The 22,762-nt window shown below is 38.4% G+C and overlaps 1 protein-coding gene across 1 annotated transcript in view; it reads left to right on the forward strand.

Moving 5' to 3' along the window:
• LOC132395496 (cilia- and flagella-associated protein 69-like) overlaps nucleotides 1-22,762 on the forward strand; it is a 136,694-nt gene that overhangs the window by 15,162 nt on the left and 98,770 nt on the right. Inside the window, exon 3 of the mRNA XM_059972202.1 lies at nucleotides 17,100-17,165. Coding sequence (XP_059828185.1) covers nucleotides 17,100-17,165 — 66 coding nt within the window. The remainder of the gene's footprint in view (nucleotides 1-17,099; nucleotides 17,166-22,762) is intronic.

Consider the following 22,762-nt stretch of genomic DNA (forward strand, 5'->3'; position numbering starts at 1 on the left):
AAGTAAACACCATCTACTGATTCTTCTTGGTCTACCCTGCTTGCTATTTCTTCAAAGAATTCCAACAGATTTGAGAGGAAATATTTTCTGTTGAATAGCAGGACAATCTTGAGAGTAGGTGGCCTATCCAGCTCCTATTTTCTTATCTCCTTGTGATAGATTTTTTAAGATATTAAGTTGATATAGGATTAATGCAGGAACATGGTGGTGATGTAAACAGTCAGCTCTAGTCTTATTGGAAACAGAACTGGCTTGAGGAATTGAATTGCTCCTGTTTATATGCCTTCTTTATTTTCCTGCATCTCACTGGATTACATTAATATTTTTAAAAAATCCATCTCTATGTTAATGAAGCAACCCATTTGGGTAAAGAATTGCAGTTTTTCACTCCCCTCTGATTAATTAAGAAAGACTGGGTGCACCTCAACTTTCCTCTTCAGGGTTACCAGCCAGAGAATAATAACAGTCACCTTTGGAAAATAAAAACATAAGACAATAAGTCTTATAGAAATAAAAACACCTGCTCAAATTCAGTATTTTTCAGAATGAGTCTCAAACTACAACATTGCTTGGAAACATTTGCCAAACTTTCAGTAAACAATACTTCTGAGCGAAATTAGTTCTATTCTATCTTACCCTTCTTATGGCATCTGCTCCACATGTAGACAACTCCATTGTATACATTTCACTTTCCTTATTGTGCACAAGGCAAGTACTCTCAACGTCCATTATGAGTCACTATTAATACCTGGGAAAAATATCAATAAACCCATGTGCATTAGTGAAAGTTCTAGCACAAACTCAAACCAAGATTAACCCTTTGAAGTGCCATGATTTTAGTCACAGACAAGAAAGAAGCAGTCACTCAAATATATCTGAAATTAAACCAGTCTAGAACTGGAGACATTTTACAGTTGGATGAAATTGGATTGTCACATGAAACGAATATAACTAACATCAGCCAAACAATTCACACTGAGTCTCCTGTGTGTGTCTTACTCACAACTCCACCAATTTGTCTTTTCCATGAGCACCACCATGACATCGCTGTACTGCGAAAGATAGCAAAGTGTAACAGGAGGAGTGAATCAGATTTACTAACTTATTGCCCCACACTTTCCCAAGTGCTGTCAGCTGGAATCAAGCATGTGAATGAGAAATGTTAAGACCCTTTTCTGTTCTAAATTTCCTCACCTGTATTGAAACTTACCAGAGTGTAGGTCACGTTCATTCCATCCACTGTCATTCACTTTCTCCAAACCACGCCCTCCTACAACTTGATTGGCCCAGGCACCCTGTCAATAACACCCACCCAAAAAGCCAGTATCAGAAAAGATGTCTTCAAACTGGAAACATATGACCAAGATCCTGAAACTTGAAAGACGCTGTATAAATGCAAGTTTACAATTCATGCCTGTTCGAATTAATCTTCATTTTTCTACCAGAAATTATAGTGTGGTTAATTACATAGCAATGAAAGTTGTGAGGATGTTGTGTGGTTACCAGCAACACTGAAGTATCATGGTGTCCTTTAGCTTCATAAAAATAACATTTCTCCAGTGTCCACATGGTCATTTCCCACCTAAAATTGATGATTATCTGTGGTAAATAATCTCTCTAAATAAATGCATATTGTACATCAGTTAAATACTTGTAATTAACTGGGGGGAGGAGTTTCAAGATGGCGACGTAAACACCTGCCTTTTAGGCGCTCTTTACTTTTTTAACTATAATCACCCTTTAATCAAATCTTTTCGAATTTAATCAAATGAGTTGATATTTTCGATTGACTTTTTTTTTCCTAAAACTATATTTGATCTAACTCTGTCGAACTTAAAATGGCTACAAGTAAGAAATCGTCTAAGGAGCCTTTATCTATCGATGCAATTTCTAATCTTCTGGACACTAAACTTGCAAGTTTGGAAAGCAAGATGGAAAGTAAAATGGCAAGTTTGGAAAGTAAAATGGTAAGTTTGGAAAACAAGCTTACCACGAAAATGTCTGAACTTGAAGGAGTTGTTAGATCGCTTGATACTAAGCTTCAGTCGCAGGCAACGGATATTCAGCGGCATGAAGATAAGTTGGCGACTTTTGAAAAATTAATTGTTGAAAAAGTACGTACAATTGAAGTGTTGGATAAGAAGGTATAATCGACTCTTAAAACTGTAGATCAGTATAAGTTTAAAATTACTGATCTCGAAAATCGATCTCGCAGACAGAATTTGCGAATTATCGGGTTTCCCGAAAGAGTTGAGTCCGGTGATTTAACTGAATTTTTCTCTAAATTACTGTGGGAAATTTTCAGTGATGAAGGTTTGCAAACTAAACCTGTTATTGACCGCGCTCACAGAGTTGCGAGGTTTGCGTCTACGACTGATAAACCACGAGCGGTGATTGTTCGCCTTCATTATCCTCGTGAGAAAGAGCTTTTAATTCGATTAGCTCGTAAAAAAGGTATGATTTCTTACAATACCAACAAATTTCGAATTGTTGAGGATTACTCCTACGAGGTAATGAGAGCCAGAATCGCTTTTAAACCAGTGATGGCAGAGATTTACTCGATTGGACTTATACAAGCTTTAATGTATCCAGCGAAGCTTAGAATTACGCTGAACGACAACAGTCAGCAAATTTTTAACACTCCGGAAGAAGCGAAGAAATTTGCTGAAGAATTTCGATCTTCTAGTGCAACTTGAACGATGTGTTATGTGGAAGATTTTTCGGAGAGAGGATATCTTTTTACTTTAAGTTTTAACCTATGAAGCTGGGTTATAACTTCTTATTTTGATCTACGGGTCTGGTTTTTTTTACTATCATCATTGTTTATAGATGTTCCTTTTAATTTTTATAATATCTTCTTTTTTTTCTTCTTTCTGTTTTGGTCATATACGTTTATATTTTGCAATAATGATTTACTTTTTTTTTAAGATGTCGTTTCTTTTTCCCGTAAGATTCTGTTTTTTGTAAGCATTTATTTGTTTGCCTGTACTTAGAAATGGGACGAATGTTTTGGATTTTTGGTCATTTTTTTATATATATTGTACTGTTTATTACATCCCTTTTTTTTAATCCTATTTTGTCTTTTAATAGATTGCTGAACTCACATTTGTATTTAGTAATATGGCTTTTTCAAAATGGCGTTTCTTCTTCCCATAAGTCTTTGCTCTTGAAACGTCATCTTGTATTTGAACACGGGATTTTTTTCTTTAAAGGTATATTACACTTTCAAATTTTGATGTTTATACTTTTTTATTAATGATTGTTTGTTTTATTATATTAGTTCTTTTTATTCTGATTGATATATATTTTCTTTTTGCAACTCTATATCTTAATCTGGGTGTTATATAGTTTTCTTTTAATCTTTTTATAGAGCTCCCATCTTGAAATGGGGGTAATGTTAGTATTAGATTATGCGCCTGCCGCTTGGCTTTTTTTCGAAGGGTGGGGGGAGGGGGTAGGGATCTTTTTTCACGCTTTTGCTCTTTATTTTTTTGCTTTTAGTTTATGGGCCGACTTTAAATTATTAATATTGTTGAGGTGTCATGTTCTCTGGTTGCTCCTGAATCAATTTTCCTCCTTCCTGAATTGTGGGTTATGTGTCTTTTTAACCTTTTATGATACACACAACTAATATTAGCATGATGGATAAATTTGTTAACTTTATCTCCTGGAATACTAATGGTTTAAATCATCCAATTAAACGTAAAAAAAAATTTAAAGTATTCCATAGACTGAGCGCTAATATTATCTTTGCACAGGAGACCCATATCAGGAGGGAGGATAATCAACATTTTTTTAGGTTCTGGAAGGGTCAACAATTTCACTCGAATTGTACCGCTAAAATTAGGGGTGTGTCTATTTTTATAGACCCCTCAATATCGTTTACACATCATGAAATTATTTCTGACCCACAGGGTAGATTTTTGTTGATAACTGGCTCACTTTTTAATCGGAAAGTTGTTCTAGTTAATATTTATGCTCCAAGCTTTGACTGCCCCGAATTTTTTAAACGTTTATTTACTTCCCTTCCTAATCTAAATGAATATATGTTGATAATGGGTGGAGATTTTAATTGTTGCTTGAATCCTTCGATGGATAGATCTAAACCTATCCATACTCTTCCGAATAGATCAGCCTTACTTATTAATTCTTTTATGGTTGATTCGGGAATTACAGAAATATGGCGGTTTTTGAACCCTAAAGATAAAGAATTTTCATTTTTTTCACATGTATATCATAGCTATTCTAGAATTGACTATTTTCTTATTGATCATCGGTTATTAACGGATGTTATTGATTGTAAATATGATTCTATTACTATTTCGGATCATGCACCTTTGAAGTTATCTATTAAGATTTCGGACTATTCCAATAATATCAGATCTTGGAGGCTTAACGCTACTTTGCTTCAAGACCCAGAATTTATCACCTACATAAAACAGCAAATTGACTTGTTTTTCTCAACAAACTATACTGAAGAAATCGACAGAGGAATACTTTGGGACTCTTTTAAGGCTTTTATCCGTGGACAAATTATCTCATATTCTGTTGGTAAAAGAAAACAAAGATATTTAGATATTGCTTTATTAGTGGATAAAATCAAGGAAATTGATAAGATTTATTCCGTGACTCCTACCAAAGAACTTTATAAAAAGAGAGTTGAGCTTCAAATGGAACATAGTTTACTATTATCTTCTTCAATTGAAAATCAATTAATTAGGACCAGGGCTCAATTCTATATTCACAGTGATCGAACTGGCAAACTGTTAGCTAATCAATTAAAAGCTATTTCGACTAAGCGACAAATTATTAAAATTCGCAAACAAGACGGTAATTTAACTACTGAACATAAAGAAATTAATAATACTTTTCAAGATTTTTATAAATCTTTATATCAATCAGAATTTGATGGTGACCAGTCCATGATAGATAATTTTTTAACAATTTGAATATTCCTAAACTGATAGATGAAGACCATAGCCTGTTAGATGCTCCTATCTCTATGGTGGAAATAGGAGAGGCTATCTCATCAATGAATTCAGGGAAAGCTCCTGGTCCTGATGGTTATATAGTAGAATTTTTTAAAACTTTTTCTTCTTTGCTCTCTCCTTGGTTATGTGAAATTTTTAATGATGTGTTTGCTAAGAAGAGATTACCTCAATCTTTTTATGAAGCTAATATCTCTCTAATTCTCAAAAAAGATAAAGATCCTACTTTATGTACATCTTATCGCCCTATATCACTATTAAATGTAGATTCTAAGATTCTTACAAAAATTTTAGCCATTAGATTAGAAAAAGTACTATCACAGATTATTTCAGAAGATCAAACTGGTTTTATGAGGAATCGGTATTCCTTTTTTAATGTTAGAAAATTGATTAATATAATTCATACTTCACCACCCACAATCCCAGAATGTGTTATCTCATTAGATGCTGAAAAAGCTTTTGACAGAGTTGAATGGACATACTTATTTAATACATTGAGAAATTTTAATTTTAGTCCTAACTTTATATCATGGATTAAATTAATATATTATAAACCTGTTGCTTCTGTTCTTACAAATAACTATAGATCCTCTTTTTTTCAATTATCTCGTGGTACGAGACAAGGCTGTCCCTTAAGTCCTTTATTATTTAATATTGCATTAGAACCTTTAGCTATTGCTATTCGTGAATCTCCTAATATTTTTGGTATTACCCATAATGAGAAGTTATACAAATTATCACTTTATGCTGATGACTTGCTGTTATATATTTCTGACCCTGATAGGTCTATTCCCGCTATTTTATCCTTGTTGGTTCAATTTGGTATTTTTTCTGGTTATAAACTAAACTTAGATAAGAGTGAATTATTTCCTTTAAATGCACAAACTTTATTGAGTGAAAGGATACCATTTAAAGTTGTTACTGATAACTTTACCTATTTAGGTATAAAAATTACCAAGAAATATAAAGATTTATTTAGATTGAATTTTTTACCTATGCTTCATCAAATTCAACAACTTACTACAAGATGGTCTCCTTTATTTTTATCATTAATTGGTCGGATTAATGCTATTAAAATGATGATTTTACCGAAATTTTTATACTTATTTCAAGCCTTACCAATTTTTATTTCTACATCTTTTTTTGATAACATTGATTCAAAAATTTCCTCATTTGTGTGGCAAAATAAAAACCCTAGGTTAAGTAAAAGGCAATTACAAAAATCTAAAAAAGATGGTGGTTTAGCTTTACCTAACTTTAGATTTTATTATTGGGCAAATAATATTCGTAATTTAATGTATTGGAAACTAGATTTGGATTCACCACTGTGCCCACAGTGGGTAAATTTGGAATGCAATGAGGTAAAGGGATATTCTCTATTCTCTGTTCTTGGTTCTTGTCTTCCTGCTGATTTAGTTAAATTTAATAAACAAATATCTAATCCTGTTATTAAACATACATTACGAATTTGGTTTCAATTTCGTAAGTTTTTTACTTTGAAAAACTTTGCTCTTGATAGCCCTATCTTACTTAATTTCTTTTTCAAACCCTCTTGGACAGATCAAGCTTTTAACATATGGAAAAGGAAAGGTATAAAATGTTTTCATGATCTTTTCTTTGAAGGTACTTTGATGTCATTTGACCAACTTTCCAACAAATTTGAATTACCTAAATCTAATTTTTTCAGATATTTACAAATTAGAAATTTTTTACATAAAGTTTTACCATCTCTTCCTAATTCAACTTTAGTGGATTTTACAGATTTGATTTTTACCTTAAACCCTTGTCAGAAGGGATTAGTAGCTTTTATTTATAATATGATTATGAAGATACAACCAGAAATATCAGTTAGAATTAAACAAGAATGGGAAAAAGAACTTCGATATAATATATCAACAGATAAATGGGAAAAAATTTTGCAAATGGTTAATTCCTCTTCTATATGTGCTAAACATGCTTTAATACAATTTAAAATTGTACATAGAGCTCATATGTCTAAAGATAAACTTGCTCGATTCTATTCTCATATTAACCCTCAATGTGACAGATGTCATTCAGAAGTGGCCTCATTGACCCATATGTTTTGGTCATGTCCCACTTTACATAACTATTGGAAGGACATATTTACTACCATTTCCTCAATTTGGAATATAGATTTACAACCTCATTTTATTACTGCAATTTTTGGCATACCAAATGAAGATGGTAATCAGTTTTCCCCTTCAATCAGACGAATGATTGCTTTTGTAACATTAATGGCCAGAAGGTCTATATTACAAAACTGGAAAGAAGTAAATCCTCCTACCACGTTCCAGTGGTTTTCTCAAACTATTTCTTATATGAGCCTGGAAAAAATTAGAAGCACTATTTTTGACTCATCAATTAAATTTGAAGAAACTTGGAGACCGTTTATTCGACATTTTCATATGAATTAATTTGGCCTTTTCCAGACCTTCTTTCTGCTTATTCATGTTCAGGTATGGAGTTCTGGAGTTTTTTGACACTATCATATACTTGTAAGCTATTATTATTGCCCATGTTAGTTTAGTTTAGTGTTTTATTTTTCTTAATATATATTTTTTTCACATTTTCAAATTTTTTCTTTAACGGTTATTTTTGTTTTTTTTTCATATATAATCATATGGACTTGATTGATTAAGGTATTTTTTCTGTTGATGTTTAATAGGATATTGTTATCTTATTAATGCGATTTCAAGTCTATTGTATTCATAATTTACTCATTATTATGTTATGTTTTTTATATGTATATATGAAACTCAATAAAAAGATTGAAAAAGAAAGAAATACTTGTAATTAACTATAATAGGCTTGAGTCTCAGTCCTTCAGATTGTGTGCTGTTTTAGGAATTGTTAAAGATATATGAGTTCTCATAAACTGCATGTCTGATCATGATGTGTGATTAGCCCTCTGCTCTGCACTCTGTGCACCCATGACTGAACAGCCAGACACCGCTCAAATGCTATCTGTATATCTGCAGATGGCACCCCTGTTGGCACATTTTCAGTTGGCGATGAGAAGGCGTACAGGAGTGAGATTGATCAACTAATTGAGTGGTATCGCAGGAACACCCTGCACTCAATGTCAGTGTGGAATTATGGACTTCTAGACCTAGTGTGTTTGGTGAACACACTAGTCTTCATTGTGGGGTCAACAGTGGAAAGGAGGAGCAGCTTCAAGTTCCTTGGTATCAGCTTTTGCCAAAATCAGCTTGAGCCAGATTTTGAAGGGTGTGAGGGAAGAGAAATGAGTGAAGTTACTATTACAAGGGAGAAGGTGCTCAAAAAGCTAAAAGACCTAAAGGTGCATAAGTCACCCGGAGCAGATGAACTATACACTACGGTTCTGAAAGAGGTAGCAGTAGAGAACATGGAGGCATTAGTAATGATCTTTCAAAAATCATTGGACTCTGGCATATCTTTAACCATGCCCGTCAATTCCATCCTATACTCTCCTGATTTCCCTCTTAAATCTGCTCCTGAGTCATGGAATCCAACTGCCCAAAAGATAACATACACTTCCTTCTATTTCCTGACCAGAGCTTCAATATCTCTTGTCAACCAGGGTTTACTGAAGGTGGTATATCTACCTTTCTTCTTAAAAGGACCATGATGCCCTTGCCTGAGGAGTGACCTAGATCTGGTCTAATTTGTCTACCACCACAACATGTCAAAAGCAGGTGCCACTTCATTGAATCTTCACTCATGTATAATCCAAGATGGTGGCATGATGCAGCTTGCAGCGGCCACTCCGGAACTGATTATCTATTATTTGTGAAGTGGGGTGCCGTGCACAATCATAATCGGTTGAAAATGGACGTGGGAGCATGGAGGAACATCGGGAAATTCCAGGAAGACCTTCGTTGCTACTGCTGCTGTGAGGTCCGGGACTCTGCTGGGAAGAATAGGCCCCAAGTCCTCAGGGTAACTTTGCCGATGGCCGTTGGCGGGGCCGTCTTAATACGCTTGGCAGAGGATGGTGCTCGGAGAAGCTGTGCTGGAGGGGATGGTCATCGGCTTGGAGGTTCGACAGACTCAGGTCGTTTTCGGTGTGTGCTGTGTCTGCGAGGCTAGTTTCAACAGAGCTTCCGTTGTGTGCTGCGTCTGCGAGGCTGAGTCGGGCGGCGCCTTGGAAGTCCATAGCAGGGGTGCTCCCTTCTGCCACCGGCGTGGGATGGCGAGTCTGTCAGGACCCTGGGGAGTTGTGGAAACTGTGGTGATTTCTTTTGAACTTACAGTCCTTTAACATCTTGGACTATTTTTTACTGTGCCCATAGTCTGTTTTTTTTTTAATCAATTATGCTTTTGTGGGGCAGATCGGGAGTCTCAGATGGTATGTTGCCTCCCTAGTGCCAGGGTCCGGGACATCTCAGATCGGGTGCAGGCTATTCTTGAGAACGAGGGCATGAACCCAGATGTAGTGGTCCATGTAGGGACCAACGATGTAGGTAAGGTGAGTGAGGGGGTCCTGCTTAGAGAGTTCAGGGAGTTAGGAGTGAAGCTGAAAGGCAGGACCTCCAGGGTGACAATCTCGGGATTGCTACCTGTGCCATGTGCGAGTGAGGCGAAGAATAGAATGATTATGCACATTAATACGAGGCTGAAAGCATGGTGCAGGAAGGAAGGGTTCAGGTTTTTGGATAATTGGTCTTTGTTCCAGGGACATTGGGATCTGTTTCTAAGGGACAGTCTACATCTGAACTGGAGGGGTACTAACATTCTTGCAGGAATGTTTGCCAGTGCTGCTCGGGGGGGTTTTAACTAGATGTGCAGGGGGCAGGGATCCAGATTACGAGAGAAGATGATATGATGAAGGATAAGGGACAGGTGGGGAATACACGTTTCCCAAATATTAATTGTGTAAAGGAGAAAGGTGAGACAGAACATGTGTTGGAAAAGTTACATGTACAGAGGGTTGGTCAGAAGGAGCATGGGGTTAAATGTGTAGAAGGTTTGGGTGATCTTGAGAAGGTCATCAAAATTCAAGGTGCAATTAGCCCGATGGAAGTTCAAGGAGCTGGGTTAGGTACAATAGACAGTGTTTTAAGCAAAGAGAGGAGGAATGGGCTAAGAATTCTAGACTTGAATGCGCGTAGTGTCAGAAATAAGACAGATGAGCTTGAAGCTCAGATGAAAATGGGGAACTACGATATTGTTGGGATAACAGAGACATGGCTGCAAGGGGATCAGGCCTGGGAATTGAGTGTACCAGGGTATACGTGCTATCGTAGAGACAGAAATATGGGAAGAGGGGGTGGCCCTGTTGGTGAGGAGTGAGATTCAGTCCTTAGCAAGAGGTGACTTGGGAACAGGGGAAGTAGAGTCTGTGTGGATTGAGCTGAGGAACAGTAAGGGTAAAAAGACCCTAATGGGTGTTGTGTACAGGCCCCCAAACAGTAGCGTGGATATTGGGTACAAGTTGATTAGGGAGTTAACATTGGCATGTGCTAAAGGTAATGCAGTCGTTATGGGAGATTTCAACATGCAGGTGAACTGGGAGAATCAGGTAGGTGCTGGACCCCAGGATAGGGAGTTTGTGGAGTGTCTAAGGGATGTATTTTTGGAACAGCTTGTGCTTGAGCCAACCAGGAACGAGGCTATTTTGGACTTGGTGATGTGTAATGAACAGGAACTGATAAGTGATCTTGAAGTAAAGGAGCCATTAGGAAGTAGTGATCATAACATGATAAGTTTTTATCTACAATTTGAGAGGGATAAGGGCAGATCAGAGGTGTCGGTGTTGCAATTAAATAAAGGAGACTACGGAGCCATGAGGGAAGAGCTGGCCAAAGTTAAATGGGCGGATGCCCTGGCAGGAAAGACAGTGGATCAGCAGTGGCAGATATTCTTGGGGATAATACAAAAGATGCAAAAGCAATTCATTCCAATGAGAAGGAAGGATTCAAAGAGGGGAAAGGGGCCACAGTGGTTGACAAAGGAAGTCAGATATTGTATAGCATTAAAGAAAAAAGAAGTATGACAGGGCTAAGATGAATGGGAATACAGATGATTGGGAAAGTTTTAAAGAACAGCAGATCTTAACTAAAAAAGCAATACAGAGAGAAAAAAATCAGGTATGAGCTCAGTCTAGCCAGGAATATAAAAGGGGATAGCAAAAGCTTTGTTAGCTATATGAAGAGAAAGAAAATAGTTAAGAACAATGTTGGCCCCTTGAAGAATGAATTGGGAGAAATTGTTATGGGAAACAGGGAAATGGCAACAGAATTTAATGCGTACTTTAGATCTGTCTTCACCAGGGAGGACACAAGCAATCTCCCAGATGTATGGATGGGCCAGGGTCATAAGATATCAGAGGAATTGAGACAGATTGACATTAGGAAAGAAACTGTGATGAGTAGACTGGTAGGACTGAAGGCTAATAAATCCCCGGGTCCAGATGGTCTGCATCTGAGGGTTCTAAAAGAGGTGGCTCAGGAAATTGCGGATGCGTTGGTAATCATTTTCCAATGTTCCTTAGATTCAGGATCAGTTCCTGAAGATTGGAGAGTGGCTAATGTTATCCCACTTTTCAAGAAGGGAGGGAAGGAGAAAACGGAGAACTATCACCCTGTTAGCCTAACGTCAGTCGTGGGAAGATGCTTGAGTCCGTTATTAAGGACGAAATAGTGGCACATCTTGATGGCAGAAATAGGATTAGGCCGAGCCAGCATGGATTTACCAAGGGCAAATCATGCTTGACTAATCTGTTGGAGTTTTTTGAAGGTGTAACAAGGATGTTAGACGAGGGTAAGCCAGTGGATGTTGTGTACCTAGATTTTCAGAAGGCATTCGATAAGGTGCCACATAGGAGATTGGTGAGTAAAATCAGAGCTCATGGCATTGGGGGCAGGGTTTTAACATGGATAGAAAACTGGTTGGCAGATAGAAAGCAAAGGGTAGCAATGAATGGGTGTTTCTCGGACTGGCTGGAGGTGACTAGTGGGGTACCACAGGGCTCTGTATTGGGACCACAGCTCTTTACGATTTATGTCAACGATTTAGATGAGGGCATTGAAAACTATGTCAGTAAGTTTGCTGACGATACTAAACTGGGTGGCAGTGTGACGTGCGAAGAGGACGTTAGGGGAATACAGGGAGACTTGGATAGGCTGGGTGAGTGGGCAGATACTTGGCAGATGTCATTCAATGTGAATAAATGTGAAGTTATCCACTTTGGAAGCAGGAACAAGAGGGCAGAGTATTGTCTGAACGGTGTAGAGTTAGGTAAGGGAGAAATGCAAAGAGACCTAGGAGTCCTAGTTCATCAGTCAATGAAGGTGAATGAGCAAGTGCAACAGGCAGTGAAGAGGGCAAATGGAATATTGGCCTTTATTACAAGGGGAATTGAGTACAAGAGCAAAGATGTCCTTTTGGATTTGTACAGGGCCCTGGTGAGACCACACCTGGAATATTGTATACAGTTTTGGTCTCCAGGTTTAAGGAAGGACATTCTGGAAATTGAGGAAGTGCAGCGTAGATTCACTAGGTTGATTCCTGGGATGGCAGGGCTGTCTTACGCAGAGAGATTGGAGAGATTGGGCTTGTACACACAGGAATTGAGGAGATTGAGAGGGGATCTGATTGAAACGTTTAAGATAATTAAAGGATTTGATAGGATTGAGGCAGGAAATATGTTCCAGATGTTGGGAGAGTCCAGTACCAGAGGGCATGGATTGAGAATAAGAGGTCAGTTATTTAAAACAGAGTTGAGGAAGAACTTCTTCTCCCAGAGAGTTGTGGAGGTGTGGAATGCACTGCCTCGGAAGACGGTGGAGGCCAATTCTCTGGATGCTTTCAAGAAGGAGCCAGATAGATATCTGATGGATAGGGGAATCAAGGGATATGGGGACAAGGCAGGGACTGGGTATTGATAGTGAATGATCAGCCATGAACTCAGAATGGCGGTGCAGACTCGAGGGGCCGAATGGTCTACTTCTGCACCTATTGTCTATTGTCTTTTGTTGTTTGCACTGTTGTAACTATATGTTGTAATTATGTGGTTTTGTGCAGGTCTTGTAGCTTTAGTTTTTAGTCTTGTTTTTGTCTGGTGGATTTGGAACTCCTTTCCAGGGAACACGATATCAATATGCAGCAGCCTCTCCAGACTCTGGTTTGGGGATTGCCAAACATTACGTGGATTTGCTGGTGTAGTCTGTTTTGTCATATGCTTTTGTGATATCATTCTGGGGGAACGTTATCTCATTTTTTAATTGCATTGCATTTGTGGTTTCTAAACGACAATAAACTGAATCTGAATCTCTGGCACATTTGAACAATGAAGACGCATACAACAGGATGCTCTTTATTGACTTTAGTTCAGTATTGAACACTGTCATCACCATGGAAATCGTCACTAAGGTCCAAGACCTGGGTCAGTAATTCCCTGTGTAACTGGGATTCTCAAATTCCTCACTGGTAGATCCCAATTTGTACCGATTGGCAATAACCTCTCTTCACACTCACCATCAGCACCGACTCACCACAGGCATGTGTGCTTAGCACCCTGCTCTCCTCATTTTATTCTGGAATAATTGAAATCTTTTACTCGCACTACAAAAAGATGTAATTTCCTGTTGTCAACTTCTCAAGTTCCAATGGACTATTGCAGGGTCTATAATATAGCCCTACCAAGGTGACTATCCTTTCTAATTTGAAATTCCACCCAAATGACCTCATGAGATGGCCTCAAGAATATCCTCTCTGAGCACTGTTGTTATTTCCTCCCATTTTAAAAAGGCAATATCCCCTCCAGTCTTATCTGTTTTTCTGTCATACATTGGTATACAGGACACTGAACTGCCAGTCAGTCCTGCCCTTCTGTTAGCCACATTTCTGTTATGGCCACAATATCCCAGGTTTCTGAATGGATAAAAACCCATGTACACAAACCTCAATTCCTTTTTCCACTGCTTATTTAATTTAATATATCGATATTTCTTATTATAATTTATTGTTCTTTTTATTATGTATTACAATGTACTGCTGTTGCAAAACATATTTCATGATATATGCCAGTGATATTAAACCTGATTTTGATTCTGATTCTCTCGAGCAGGATTTCTCGACTGGGGTTCTGAAGAAACCCTGGATTCCATGAGAGGTTGCTCGGGGTTCCGGGAGAGATCATGATTAAAAGAAATAAACATCTTTTTTTTAACTTCGCACAATGCACAATGCTAGCAGTGACTGAGCAGCCCCGTTAGCAATCTCTGCCCAGTACAGCAGTGCACAGTAGGTCTGTGTTTATTTGGTTGAGTCCATTCTTAGTTTTTGATGCCATTGATAATTGGTGAGCACTGTATTGCATGGAGGGTAGGACGGTAAGCTGATGAGCGGCATGAAGTGTGTTTTTATGCATTGAATGGACTCCCCCAACTTGGGCTATGTCTTCAGCCTCATCCTCCCGAATTATTGCCCCCAACTTCCCCTTATGCACCACCAACTGGCTTATTGGAATGAACAAACTTCCAGTGTAGTAGAAAATTGGAGGGAAATTTTCATTCTAAAAACAGTTCAGTGTGTTGATTTTTAAGAGATAGGAGGATTCTAAGCCTGAGTCTACGGACAATTCTGCTAAAGGTTAATGATGAAGAATTACAAACTTCTGAGTCATTTCACTGCACTAGTGCAACAACAGACACAATGAAGTCTGTCTTTATAATGAAAGCTACTTATCAATTGGTTTTATATGGACTGTTGATCCAAGTTGTCCTATTCCATTGTGTCTATGTGGCAAACAACTTACAGACGTAGCAAAGGCTCCAGCAAAAGTGAAAAGATACTTATCTACAAATTACAGCGATTTGACACGCAAGAGTGCTGATTATTTTAAATGTCTATTGGAATCTCAAAACAAGCAGTTTAAAGCTTTTGAAAATAATGTCACAGTCACTAAAAGGATTCAGACCAGTTAACTAGAGAATGTTCATAAAACTGTGTGAAAACCAGGACAAAGAGCACACCAAGCTCATGCTACATACAGAAACCTGGTGGCTTGGTGGAGGAAGAGTTCTGTACAGGGTCTTTGAGCTGAAAGGTGAATTGCAGGAGTACTTTCAAGAAAGTAGTAGGCCAGATATTTCTGAGTGATTTGGAGATGAAGAATGGCTGCAGAAACTAGCCTACTTAACAGTCATTTTTCATCATATAAATCAGTTGAACAAATCTCTGCAAGGCCCTGGAGAAAATGTTTTGACTTCTAGTGACTGAATTTCTGGAAAAATCATGCTACAAAAGGAAATCTTGAAATGTTTCCACTGCCTCTTGGGCTTCGGAGTGAGGAAGGTTATCAGAAAGTTTTGAGTCTTATTGAAAATTACCTGGAAGAACTGTGGAACAATATTGAACAGTATTTTTACTCCCTTTCAACATGTGTATGACTGGGTGAGGGACTCTTTCTCTGAATCTTCTGCTCAGCCTGAGAACTTGACTGTGAGAAGAGGAAGAACTTGTGACTGTGCAGTCTGCAGTCTGATTGTGTACTCAAGATGAGATTTACTGATCTGCCACTGGACAAGTTCTGGATTTCCTATTCATCCTCCTGTTTGCCGTTCAGCTCCAGCCACTCCCACACCCTCGTCTGCATCCTAACTCAATCGCCGTGCCAGTGTCCTGCGTATGGGTTCGCTCTGTTCTCTACAACAGATTTATAAGATTATGAGAGGCATAGATAGAGTAAACAGATAGTATCCTTTTCCCAGGAGGTATGCATTTAAAGTGAGGGGGTAATTTCAAAGGGGATGTGAGGGGCAAGAGTTTTACACAGAGAGTGGTAAGTGCCTGGGATGACTGTCTAGGATGGTTGTAGAGGCAGATATATTAGGGAATTCTAAAGACATTTAGATAAACACATAAATGTGAGGGTGATGAAAGGATATTGACACAGTGTAGATATAAGGTCTTAGTAAAGTTGATCACCTAAGTACAAATTTATTTGGTATGGCACGATGTTATGGACTGAAGGTCCTCTTCCAAGTGGTTATGATCTGACACCAAGCTAAGTTAGAACAGATGACCGAAATCTTGCTCAGTGACCCATTTTAAGGAGGATTTTCAGGCTTGAAATACTCTGCACGTCAGGGATTAGCTATCAAAATGGAAACAGAGTTAATATTTCAGGTTCATTATCTTCCTTTGAAAACTATCCAAGATGCTGCCAGGTCTGTTGAGAACTTACAATGCTTTATTTTATTTAAAGTATAAATGACTGCTTTTCATATAATTTCATGAATTATTTCCTGATTAACTCACTGTATCACTACTTTGGGAGAAAAGAATAGCAGTTAAAGTTCATAGCACAATGATGGGAAGAAGTATGAGTGGTGCACAGAGAGTATTATCAATTGGTTGGGTTAAATATTCTATTTCTTTGCTGTATATTCTGTGTGATTTAAATGTTTATTCAAAAATCTGCTTTATTTTGTAATTTTTCTTAAATTTTGTGCAGATTTTCCTGAAAGTATTAGCATGTCATCTGAGACTTATAGTTTATTCTACCTAAAATCTGTCACAATATTCTTTGTGATGAACTCTGTCAGATATATAGAGTGGCATGCATCAGTGAAACACCTAAAATGTGGAACTCTGATTACTAACTGATAGAAATCTGAATATCTCCAGAGTTGCTGAGATGTAATAAATCTGTTTAGAGATTATGTTCTTTATGAATGACATTAAATTGTCCTGTGGAATAGCTTCATGAATCTGCTTGTATTGAATATCATGTACTATGCTAAGAATGATCATCAAAAATTCTTATATCCAAAAATGATAAAGCAAATTAATAAATATACTGATAGTATCAATGATTTCTTCTTCATTTTGCCTGACATTTCTCCAAATTCATTTTAATGTGTTGTTAAATTTTGATATGAATCCTACAGTCTTTGCTATATGTCATTGCTATATATCATGGAATCATGCTAGAATTTGTTTAAAAAACTTTTCAAGAGATACTTCTCAATTTTATAATTGAAATAATTGCATACAAATATTAATGGACTTTAGAAGTCATCTATTTTTCAATCAAATGTTGTCAAGTGCTTTAAACTTGAAACTTTGTGTTTATTTAACCTACCTTTCCAATTTCTGCAGTGCAACCTCGTTGAGAGACATCTACACGCTTTGAAGAGACTGGTGAAACATTATCAGTTTGGTTTTGTATCCTTTTTGCTCTTGATAGTTCACTTATTTTCACCAATATTGTCTTTATTCATTGAGAATTACAGTGCCTTGAAAAAGTATTCAGCCCCAGACTCTTTGTTCACATTAAAGAGTATTACAATCAGAGATTTTGATCAACTTAACTGAGAATTTTTATTTGTGAATCACATGCTCCTTTTTTCACAGTAGAGCCTAAAAAACAGGGAAAATTGTAAAGCATGAAAAACTAAAAATACAAAAAACTGAAATGTCAGCAGTTCAAAAGTGTTCATCCCCTTTGAGGTCTTGTGAGGGATTTTCGATCCACTTAAGGACATCAATTTGCTTCATTTGTAGCTACTCCATGGTTGCACTGGCAGTGTGCTTTGGGTGGTTGTCCTGTTGAAAGATGAACTTCTTCCCCAGTTTAAGCTTTCTGGCAGAGGCTAGCAGTCCTTTATCCTCATGACAGCAGCGAGAAGAGAGCATGACCTGGGTAGTGGGGATCCCTGATATTGGATGCTGCATTCTTGCGACAATACTCTATGCAGATGTGCTCAATGGGAAGGCTTTTCCCGTGATGGACTAGGCCGTATCCACTATTTTTTGCAGGATTTTCCATTCAAGGGCAATGATGTTTCCATATTGGGCTGTGATGTAAAAAGTCAATGTACTTTCCACCACACATCTATAAAAGTTTGTCAAGGTTTTAGATGTCATGCCAAACCTTTGCAAACTCCTGAGGAAGTAGAAGTGCTGCTATGTTTCCCTAGTAACGGAAATTACATGCTGGGCCCAGAGCAGGTCATCTGAAATGATAACACTGAGGAATTTAAAGATGGTGACCTCCACCTCTGATCAATCTCCCTCCTATATACTGATCTGCCGCTATCTTTGATTCAGCCTAAAACATTGTGATGCTGTCAGCAAAATATGGCATTGGAACTGACACAATTTTAAAAACGGTCATCCTCAGCAGGGTAAGGTGTCTAATTGCCATACAAGTGTACACTAGTTAAAACTGTTCAACTAAAACTAGTTAGAAATTGTCCATCAACAATCTCCTGTCCCAATTAAGCAGCATGCATCCCAAATGAACGAAGGGTTCGCAGCTATTCTCTCAATTAGTATTTGTTCTTTAAGAGTTGTCCCAAATAAGTGGCTGCCCCAATTAACTGATGGCTCAATTAACAGGAATCCACTATTTTTGAATACTAACTTTGGAGAAATTAGATTATGGTGGCTCCCATGAGTGAAGTACACACAGGAGGAAATGAGCCTTAACAGATTTCTTTCCGGCAGTGTTTGATACATGTTAACTTTGAAGTATATATTCGGGACATAACATAGTTTCATAAGACTGATATAAGACCATAAGATATAGGAGCAAAAGTAGGCCATTTGGTCCATCGAGTCTACTCTGCCATTCAATCATGGCTGATCCAATTCTTTCAGTCATCCCCACTCCCCTGCTTTCAGTCCTTACCCTTTGTAGCCCAGGCTAATCAAGAACCTATCTACCTCTGCCTTAAAATGACTTCACCTCCACAGCTGCTTATGGCATCAAAATCCACAGGTTTGCCACCCTCTGACTAAAGTAATTTCTCTGCATCTCAGTTCTAAAAGGACATCCTTCAATCCTGAAGTCATGCCCTCTTGTCCTAGAATCCCCTCCATGGGAAATAACTTTGCCATATCTAATCTGTTCATGCTTTTTAACATTTGGAATGTTTCTATGAGATCCCCCCTGATTCGCCTGAACTCCAGCGAATACAGCCCAAGAGCTACCAGACGTTCCTTATACGGTAACCCTTTCATTCCTGGAATCATTCTCATGAATCTTCTCTGAACCCTGTCCAATGTCAGTATGTCCTTTCTAAAATAAGAAGCCCAAAACTGCACACAATACTCCATGTGGTATCACGAGTGCCTTATAAAGCCTCAACATCACATCCCTGCTCTTATATTCTATACCTCTAGAAATGAATGCCAACATTGCATTCACCTTCTTCACAACCAACTCAACCTGGAGGTTAACCTTTAGGGTATCTTGCACAAGGACTCCCAAGTTCCTTTGCATCTTTGCATTTTGAATTCTCTCTCCATCTAAATAATAGTCTGCCCATTTATTTCTTTCACTAAAGTGCATGACCATACACTTTCCAACATTGTATTTCATTTTCCACTTCTTTGCCCATTCCCCTGAACTGTCTAAGTCTTTCTGCAGGCTGTTTCCTCAACACCACCCGCTCCTCTACCTATCTCTGTATCATCGGAAAATTTAGCCACAGATCCATTAATACCGTAGTCCAAATCAATGACATACATTGTAAAAAGCAGCAGTCCCAACACTGACCCCTGAGAAACTCCACTGGTAACCGGTAGTCAGCCAGAATAGGATCCCTTTATTCCCATTCTCTGTTTTCTGCTGACTAGCCAAAGCTCCACCCATGCTAGTAACTTCCCTTTAATTCCATGGGCTCTTACCTTTCTAAGCAGCCTCATGTGCGGCACCTTGTCAAAGGCCTTCTGAAAATCCAAGTACACCAAGTTTGCTACATCTCCTTTGTCTACCCTGCTTGTAATTTCCTCAAAGAATTGCAGTAGGTTTGTCAGGCAGGACTTTCCTTTCAGGAAACCATGCTGGCTTTGGCCTATCTTGTCATGTGCCTCCAGGTAACTCCATAATCTCATCCCTAACAATCAATTCCATCAACTTCCGAACCACTGATGTCAGGCTAACAGGTCTATAGATTCCTTTCTGCTGCCTCCCACCCTTCTTAAATAGTGGAGTAACATTTACAATTTTCCAGTCATCCACAACAATGCCAGAATCTATCGATTCTTGAAAGATCATTGTTAATGCTGCTGCAGTCTCTCCAGATGCTTCTTTCAGAACCTGAGGCATTCCATCAGGTCCAGGAGTTTTATCCACCCTCAGACCGGTAAGCTTTCTGAGTACCTTCTCGGTCATAATTTTCACTAACTTCATTTCCCTGACACTCCTGAATGTCCAGTATACTGCAGATGTCTTCCACTGTGAAGACTGATACAAAATATGCATTCAGTTCCTCTGCCATCTCTGCATCTCTCATTACAATATCTCCAGCGTCATTTTGTATTGGTCCTATATCTACCCTCGACTCTCTTTTACCCTTAGAAAAGTTTTTAGTATCTTCTTTGGTATTAGTTGCCATCTTCCTCTCATAATTCATCTTTTCCTTCCTAATGACCTTTTTAGTTTCCTTCTGCAAGTTTTTAAAAGCTCCCCAAATCCTTTAACTTCCCACTAGCTCTGGGCATACCAGAGCATAAATTATTAAATAAGGACATTTAATATAGACTTGAATAGCATTGTCTTTGGTTTAGGTTAAAGGGTTGTTATACTGACATTTTTACAATGATAGAAAATCGATCAGTAGGGATTCAACATATTTCTATACGACATAGAAGGATTCCATAAAGCCCACGAAAGCTTTCAATCAAACCCCTCACCAAAATTCACTCTGCCCCATATTCTACCACTCATTGACAGAGTAGGACCAATTAACCTAGCAACTAGTACTTTGTTAGGATACGGGAGCAAACTGGAGCACCCACACAGCCTATTTGGACACGGAGAACATCAAAATTCCATACAGACAGCTCAAGAAGTTAGGACTGAGTCCAGTTCTTTGTTGCTTTATTAGCTTTACATTAGATCTAGACCATTTAGGAATTACTTCTTCCAGTTTTCTCTGCCAAAGTGAAATGAGCTGTGCATCATCTGAAAATAATCAAAACTTAAATTTATAGGTGTTCCCTAGATAAAGAACAAACAAAAACACTGAAGTTTTAGTTATTTATGATCTTAAAGAGTAAGAGAAATAGACAGAGGGGATGAATGACCTATCTCTGTCTTAGTCAACAAAAACATTTTAATTACAGTGCCTCTGTAAGGTGCAACAGTTTGGTAGATTTTCAAAAGACCAAACTAAAGTGAAGACAAGTCCCGGAAATAATAATAAAGAAGCACAGATCTGGGGAAAGATACAAGATCATCTCCAAGACATTGAACATACCTTGGAGCTCAAAGCAATTCATCATAAAAAAAAGTGGGAAAAATATGAAACCACAGCCATGATGCCTAGGTCAGGCTACCCTCTAAACTTAGTTGCTGGAGAAGAATAGCACTTGTAAGAGAGGCTTCTGTGACACCAACAGTCTCTCTGAGTGAGATGCAGAAGTCAGTGGCTGCAAATGGAGATGAAGTTCATGGCTCCAAAATCTCTAAGGCCTTGCACAATAATGTTATTTATGGAAGAGTGGCAAGGAAGAAGTGCTGGCTAAATTAAAATATCCTTTCCCAGAAAGACTTTGCAACGCATCACTTAGAAGGTATTGTAAAGATGTGGAAAGAGGTCTTGTGGTTGGATGAGATGAAAGAGAAACTTTTTGGCCTCAACACTAAGCAGTATGTGTGGTGTCTATCAGCCAGGTAACACCATCCCATGGTAGAGTATGGTGGAGGTAGCATCATGCTATGGGAATGTTCTTTTAACAACAGGGACTGGAAATATGGTCATGATTGTTGGGAAGAGGAATGCTGCTAAATATAGAGAGCCTGGTGGTTGAGAGGTAATGACTGTTCCTGAACCTGTTGGTGTGAGTCCTGAGGCCTCATGTACCTTCTCCCTGATGGCAGAAGTGAGAAGAGAGCATGATCTGGGTAGTGGGGTTTCCTGATGATGGATACTGCTTTCCTGCATCAGTGCTTCATGTAGATGTGCTCAATGGTAGGGAAGGCTTTACCTGTACTGGACTGGACCATATCCACTACTTTTTGTAGGATTTTCCAAGCAATGGCATTGGTGTTTCCAAACCACTGCGATGCAGCCAGTCAACATACTCTCCACTACACATCCGTAGAACCTTTGCAAGCTCCTTAGAAAGTATAGGCGCTGCTGTGCTTCCTTAATAATTGCACTTATGTGTTGGGCACAGGACAGATCCTCCAAAATAATGACACAGAGGAATTTGAAGTTGCTGACCCTCTCCACATCTGATCCTCTGATGAGAACTGGCTCATGGACCTTTGGTTTCCTTCTCCTGAAGTCAATAATCAGCTCTTTGGTCTTGCTGACATTGAGTAAGAAGTTGTTGGTGTGGCACTAGTCAGCCAGATTTTCAATCTCCCTCCTATATGCTGATACATTACCACCTTTGATTCGGACTATGATAGTGGCATTGTCAGGAAATTTGAGTACGGTACTGGAGCTGTGCTTAGCCACATAAGTGTAAAGCGTATCAAGCAGGAGGCTCAGGGCACAGCCTTGTGGTGCACTTGTGCCTTTGGAGTACATGGAGGAGATGTTACCAATCTGAACTGACTGCGGTCTGCAAGTGAGGAAATTGAGCATTCGATTGCACAAGGAGGTAATGAGCCCAAGGTCTTGGAGCTTATTGGTTAGTTTTGAGGTGTTGAAAACCACAAATATTACAAATATATTAACTAAACTTGTGGATTAACTAAAGCTTATAAAGGTTACAACAGGGGTAAGAATAAGCTGCAGAGGACTGGAACATAGTTTTGCAGGCAGTTGGTAAACGAAACAAAATACTGTAGAATAAGAAGG

The sequence above is a fragment of the Hypanus sabinus genome, chromosome 6 (assembly GCF_030144855.1).
Source record: "Hypanus sabinus isolate sHypSab1 chromosome 6, sHypSab1.hap1, whole genome shotgun sequence".
NCBI classification, from domain to species: Eukaryota; Metazoa; Chordata; class Chondrichthyes; order Myliobatiformes; family Dasyatidae; genus Hypanus; species Hypanus sabinus.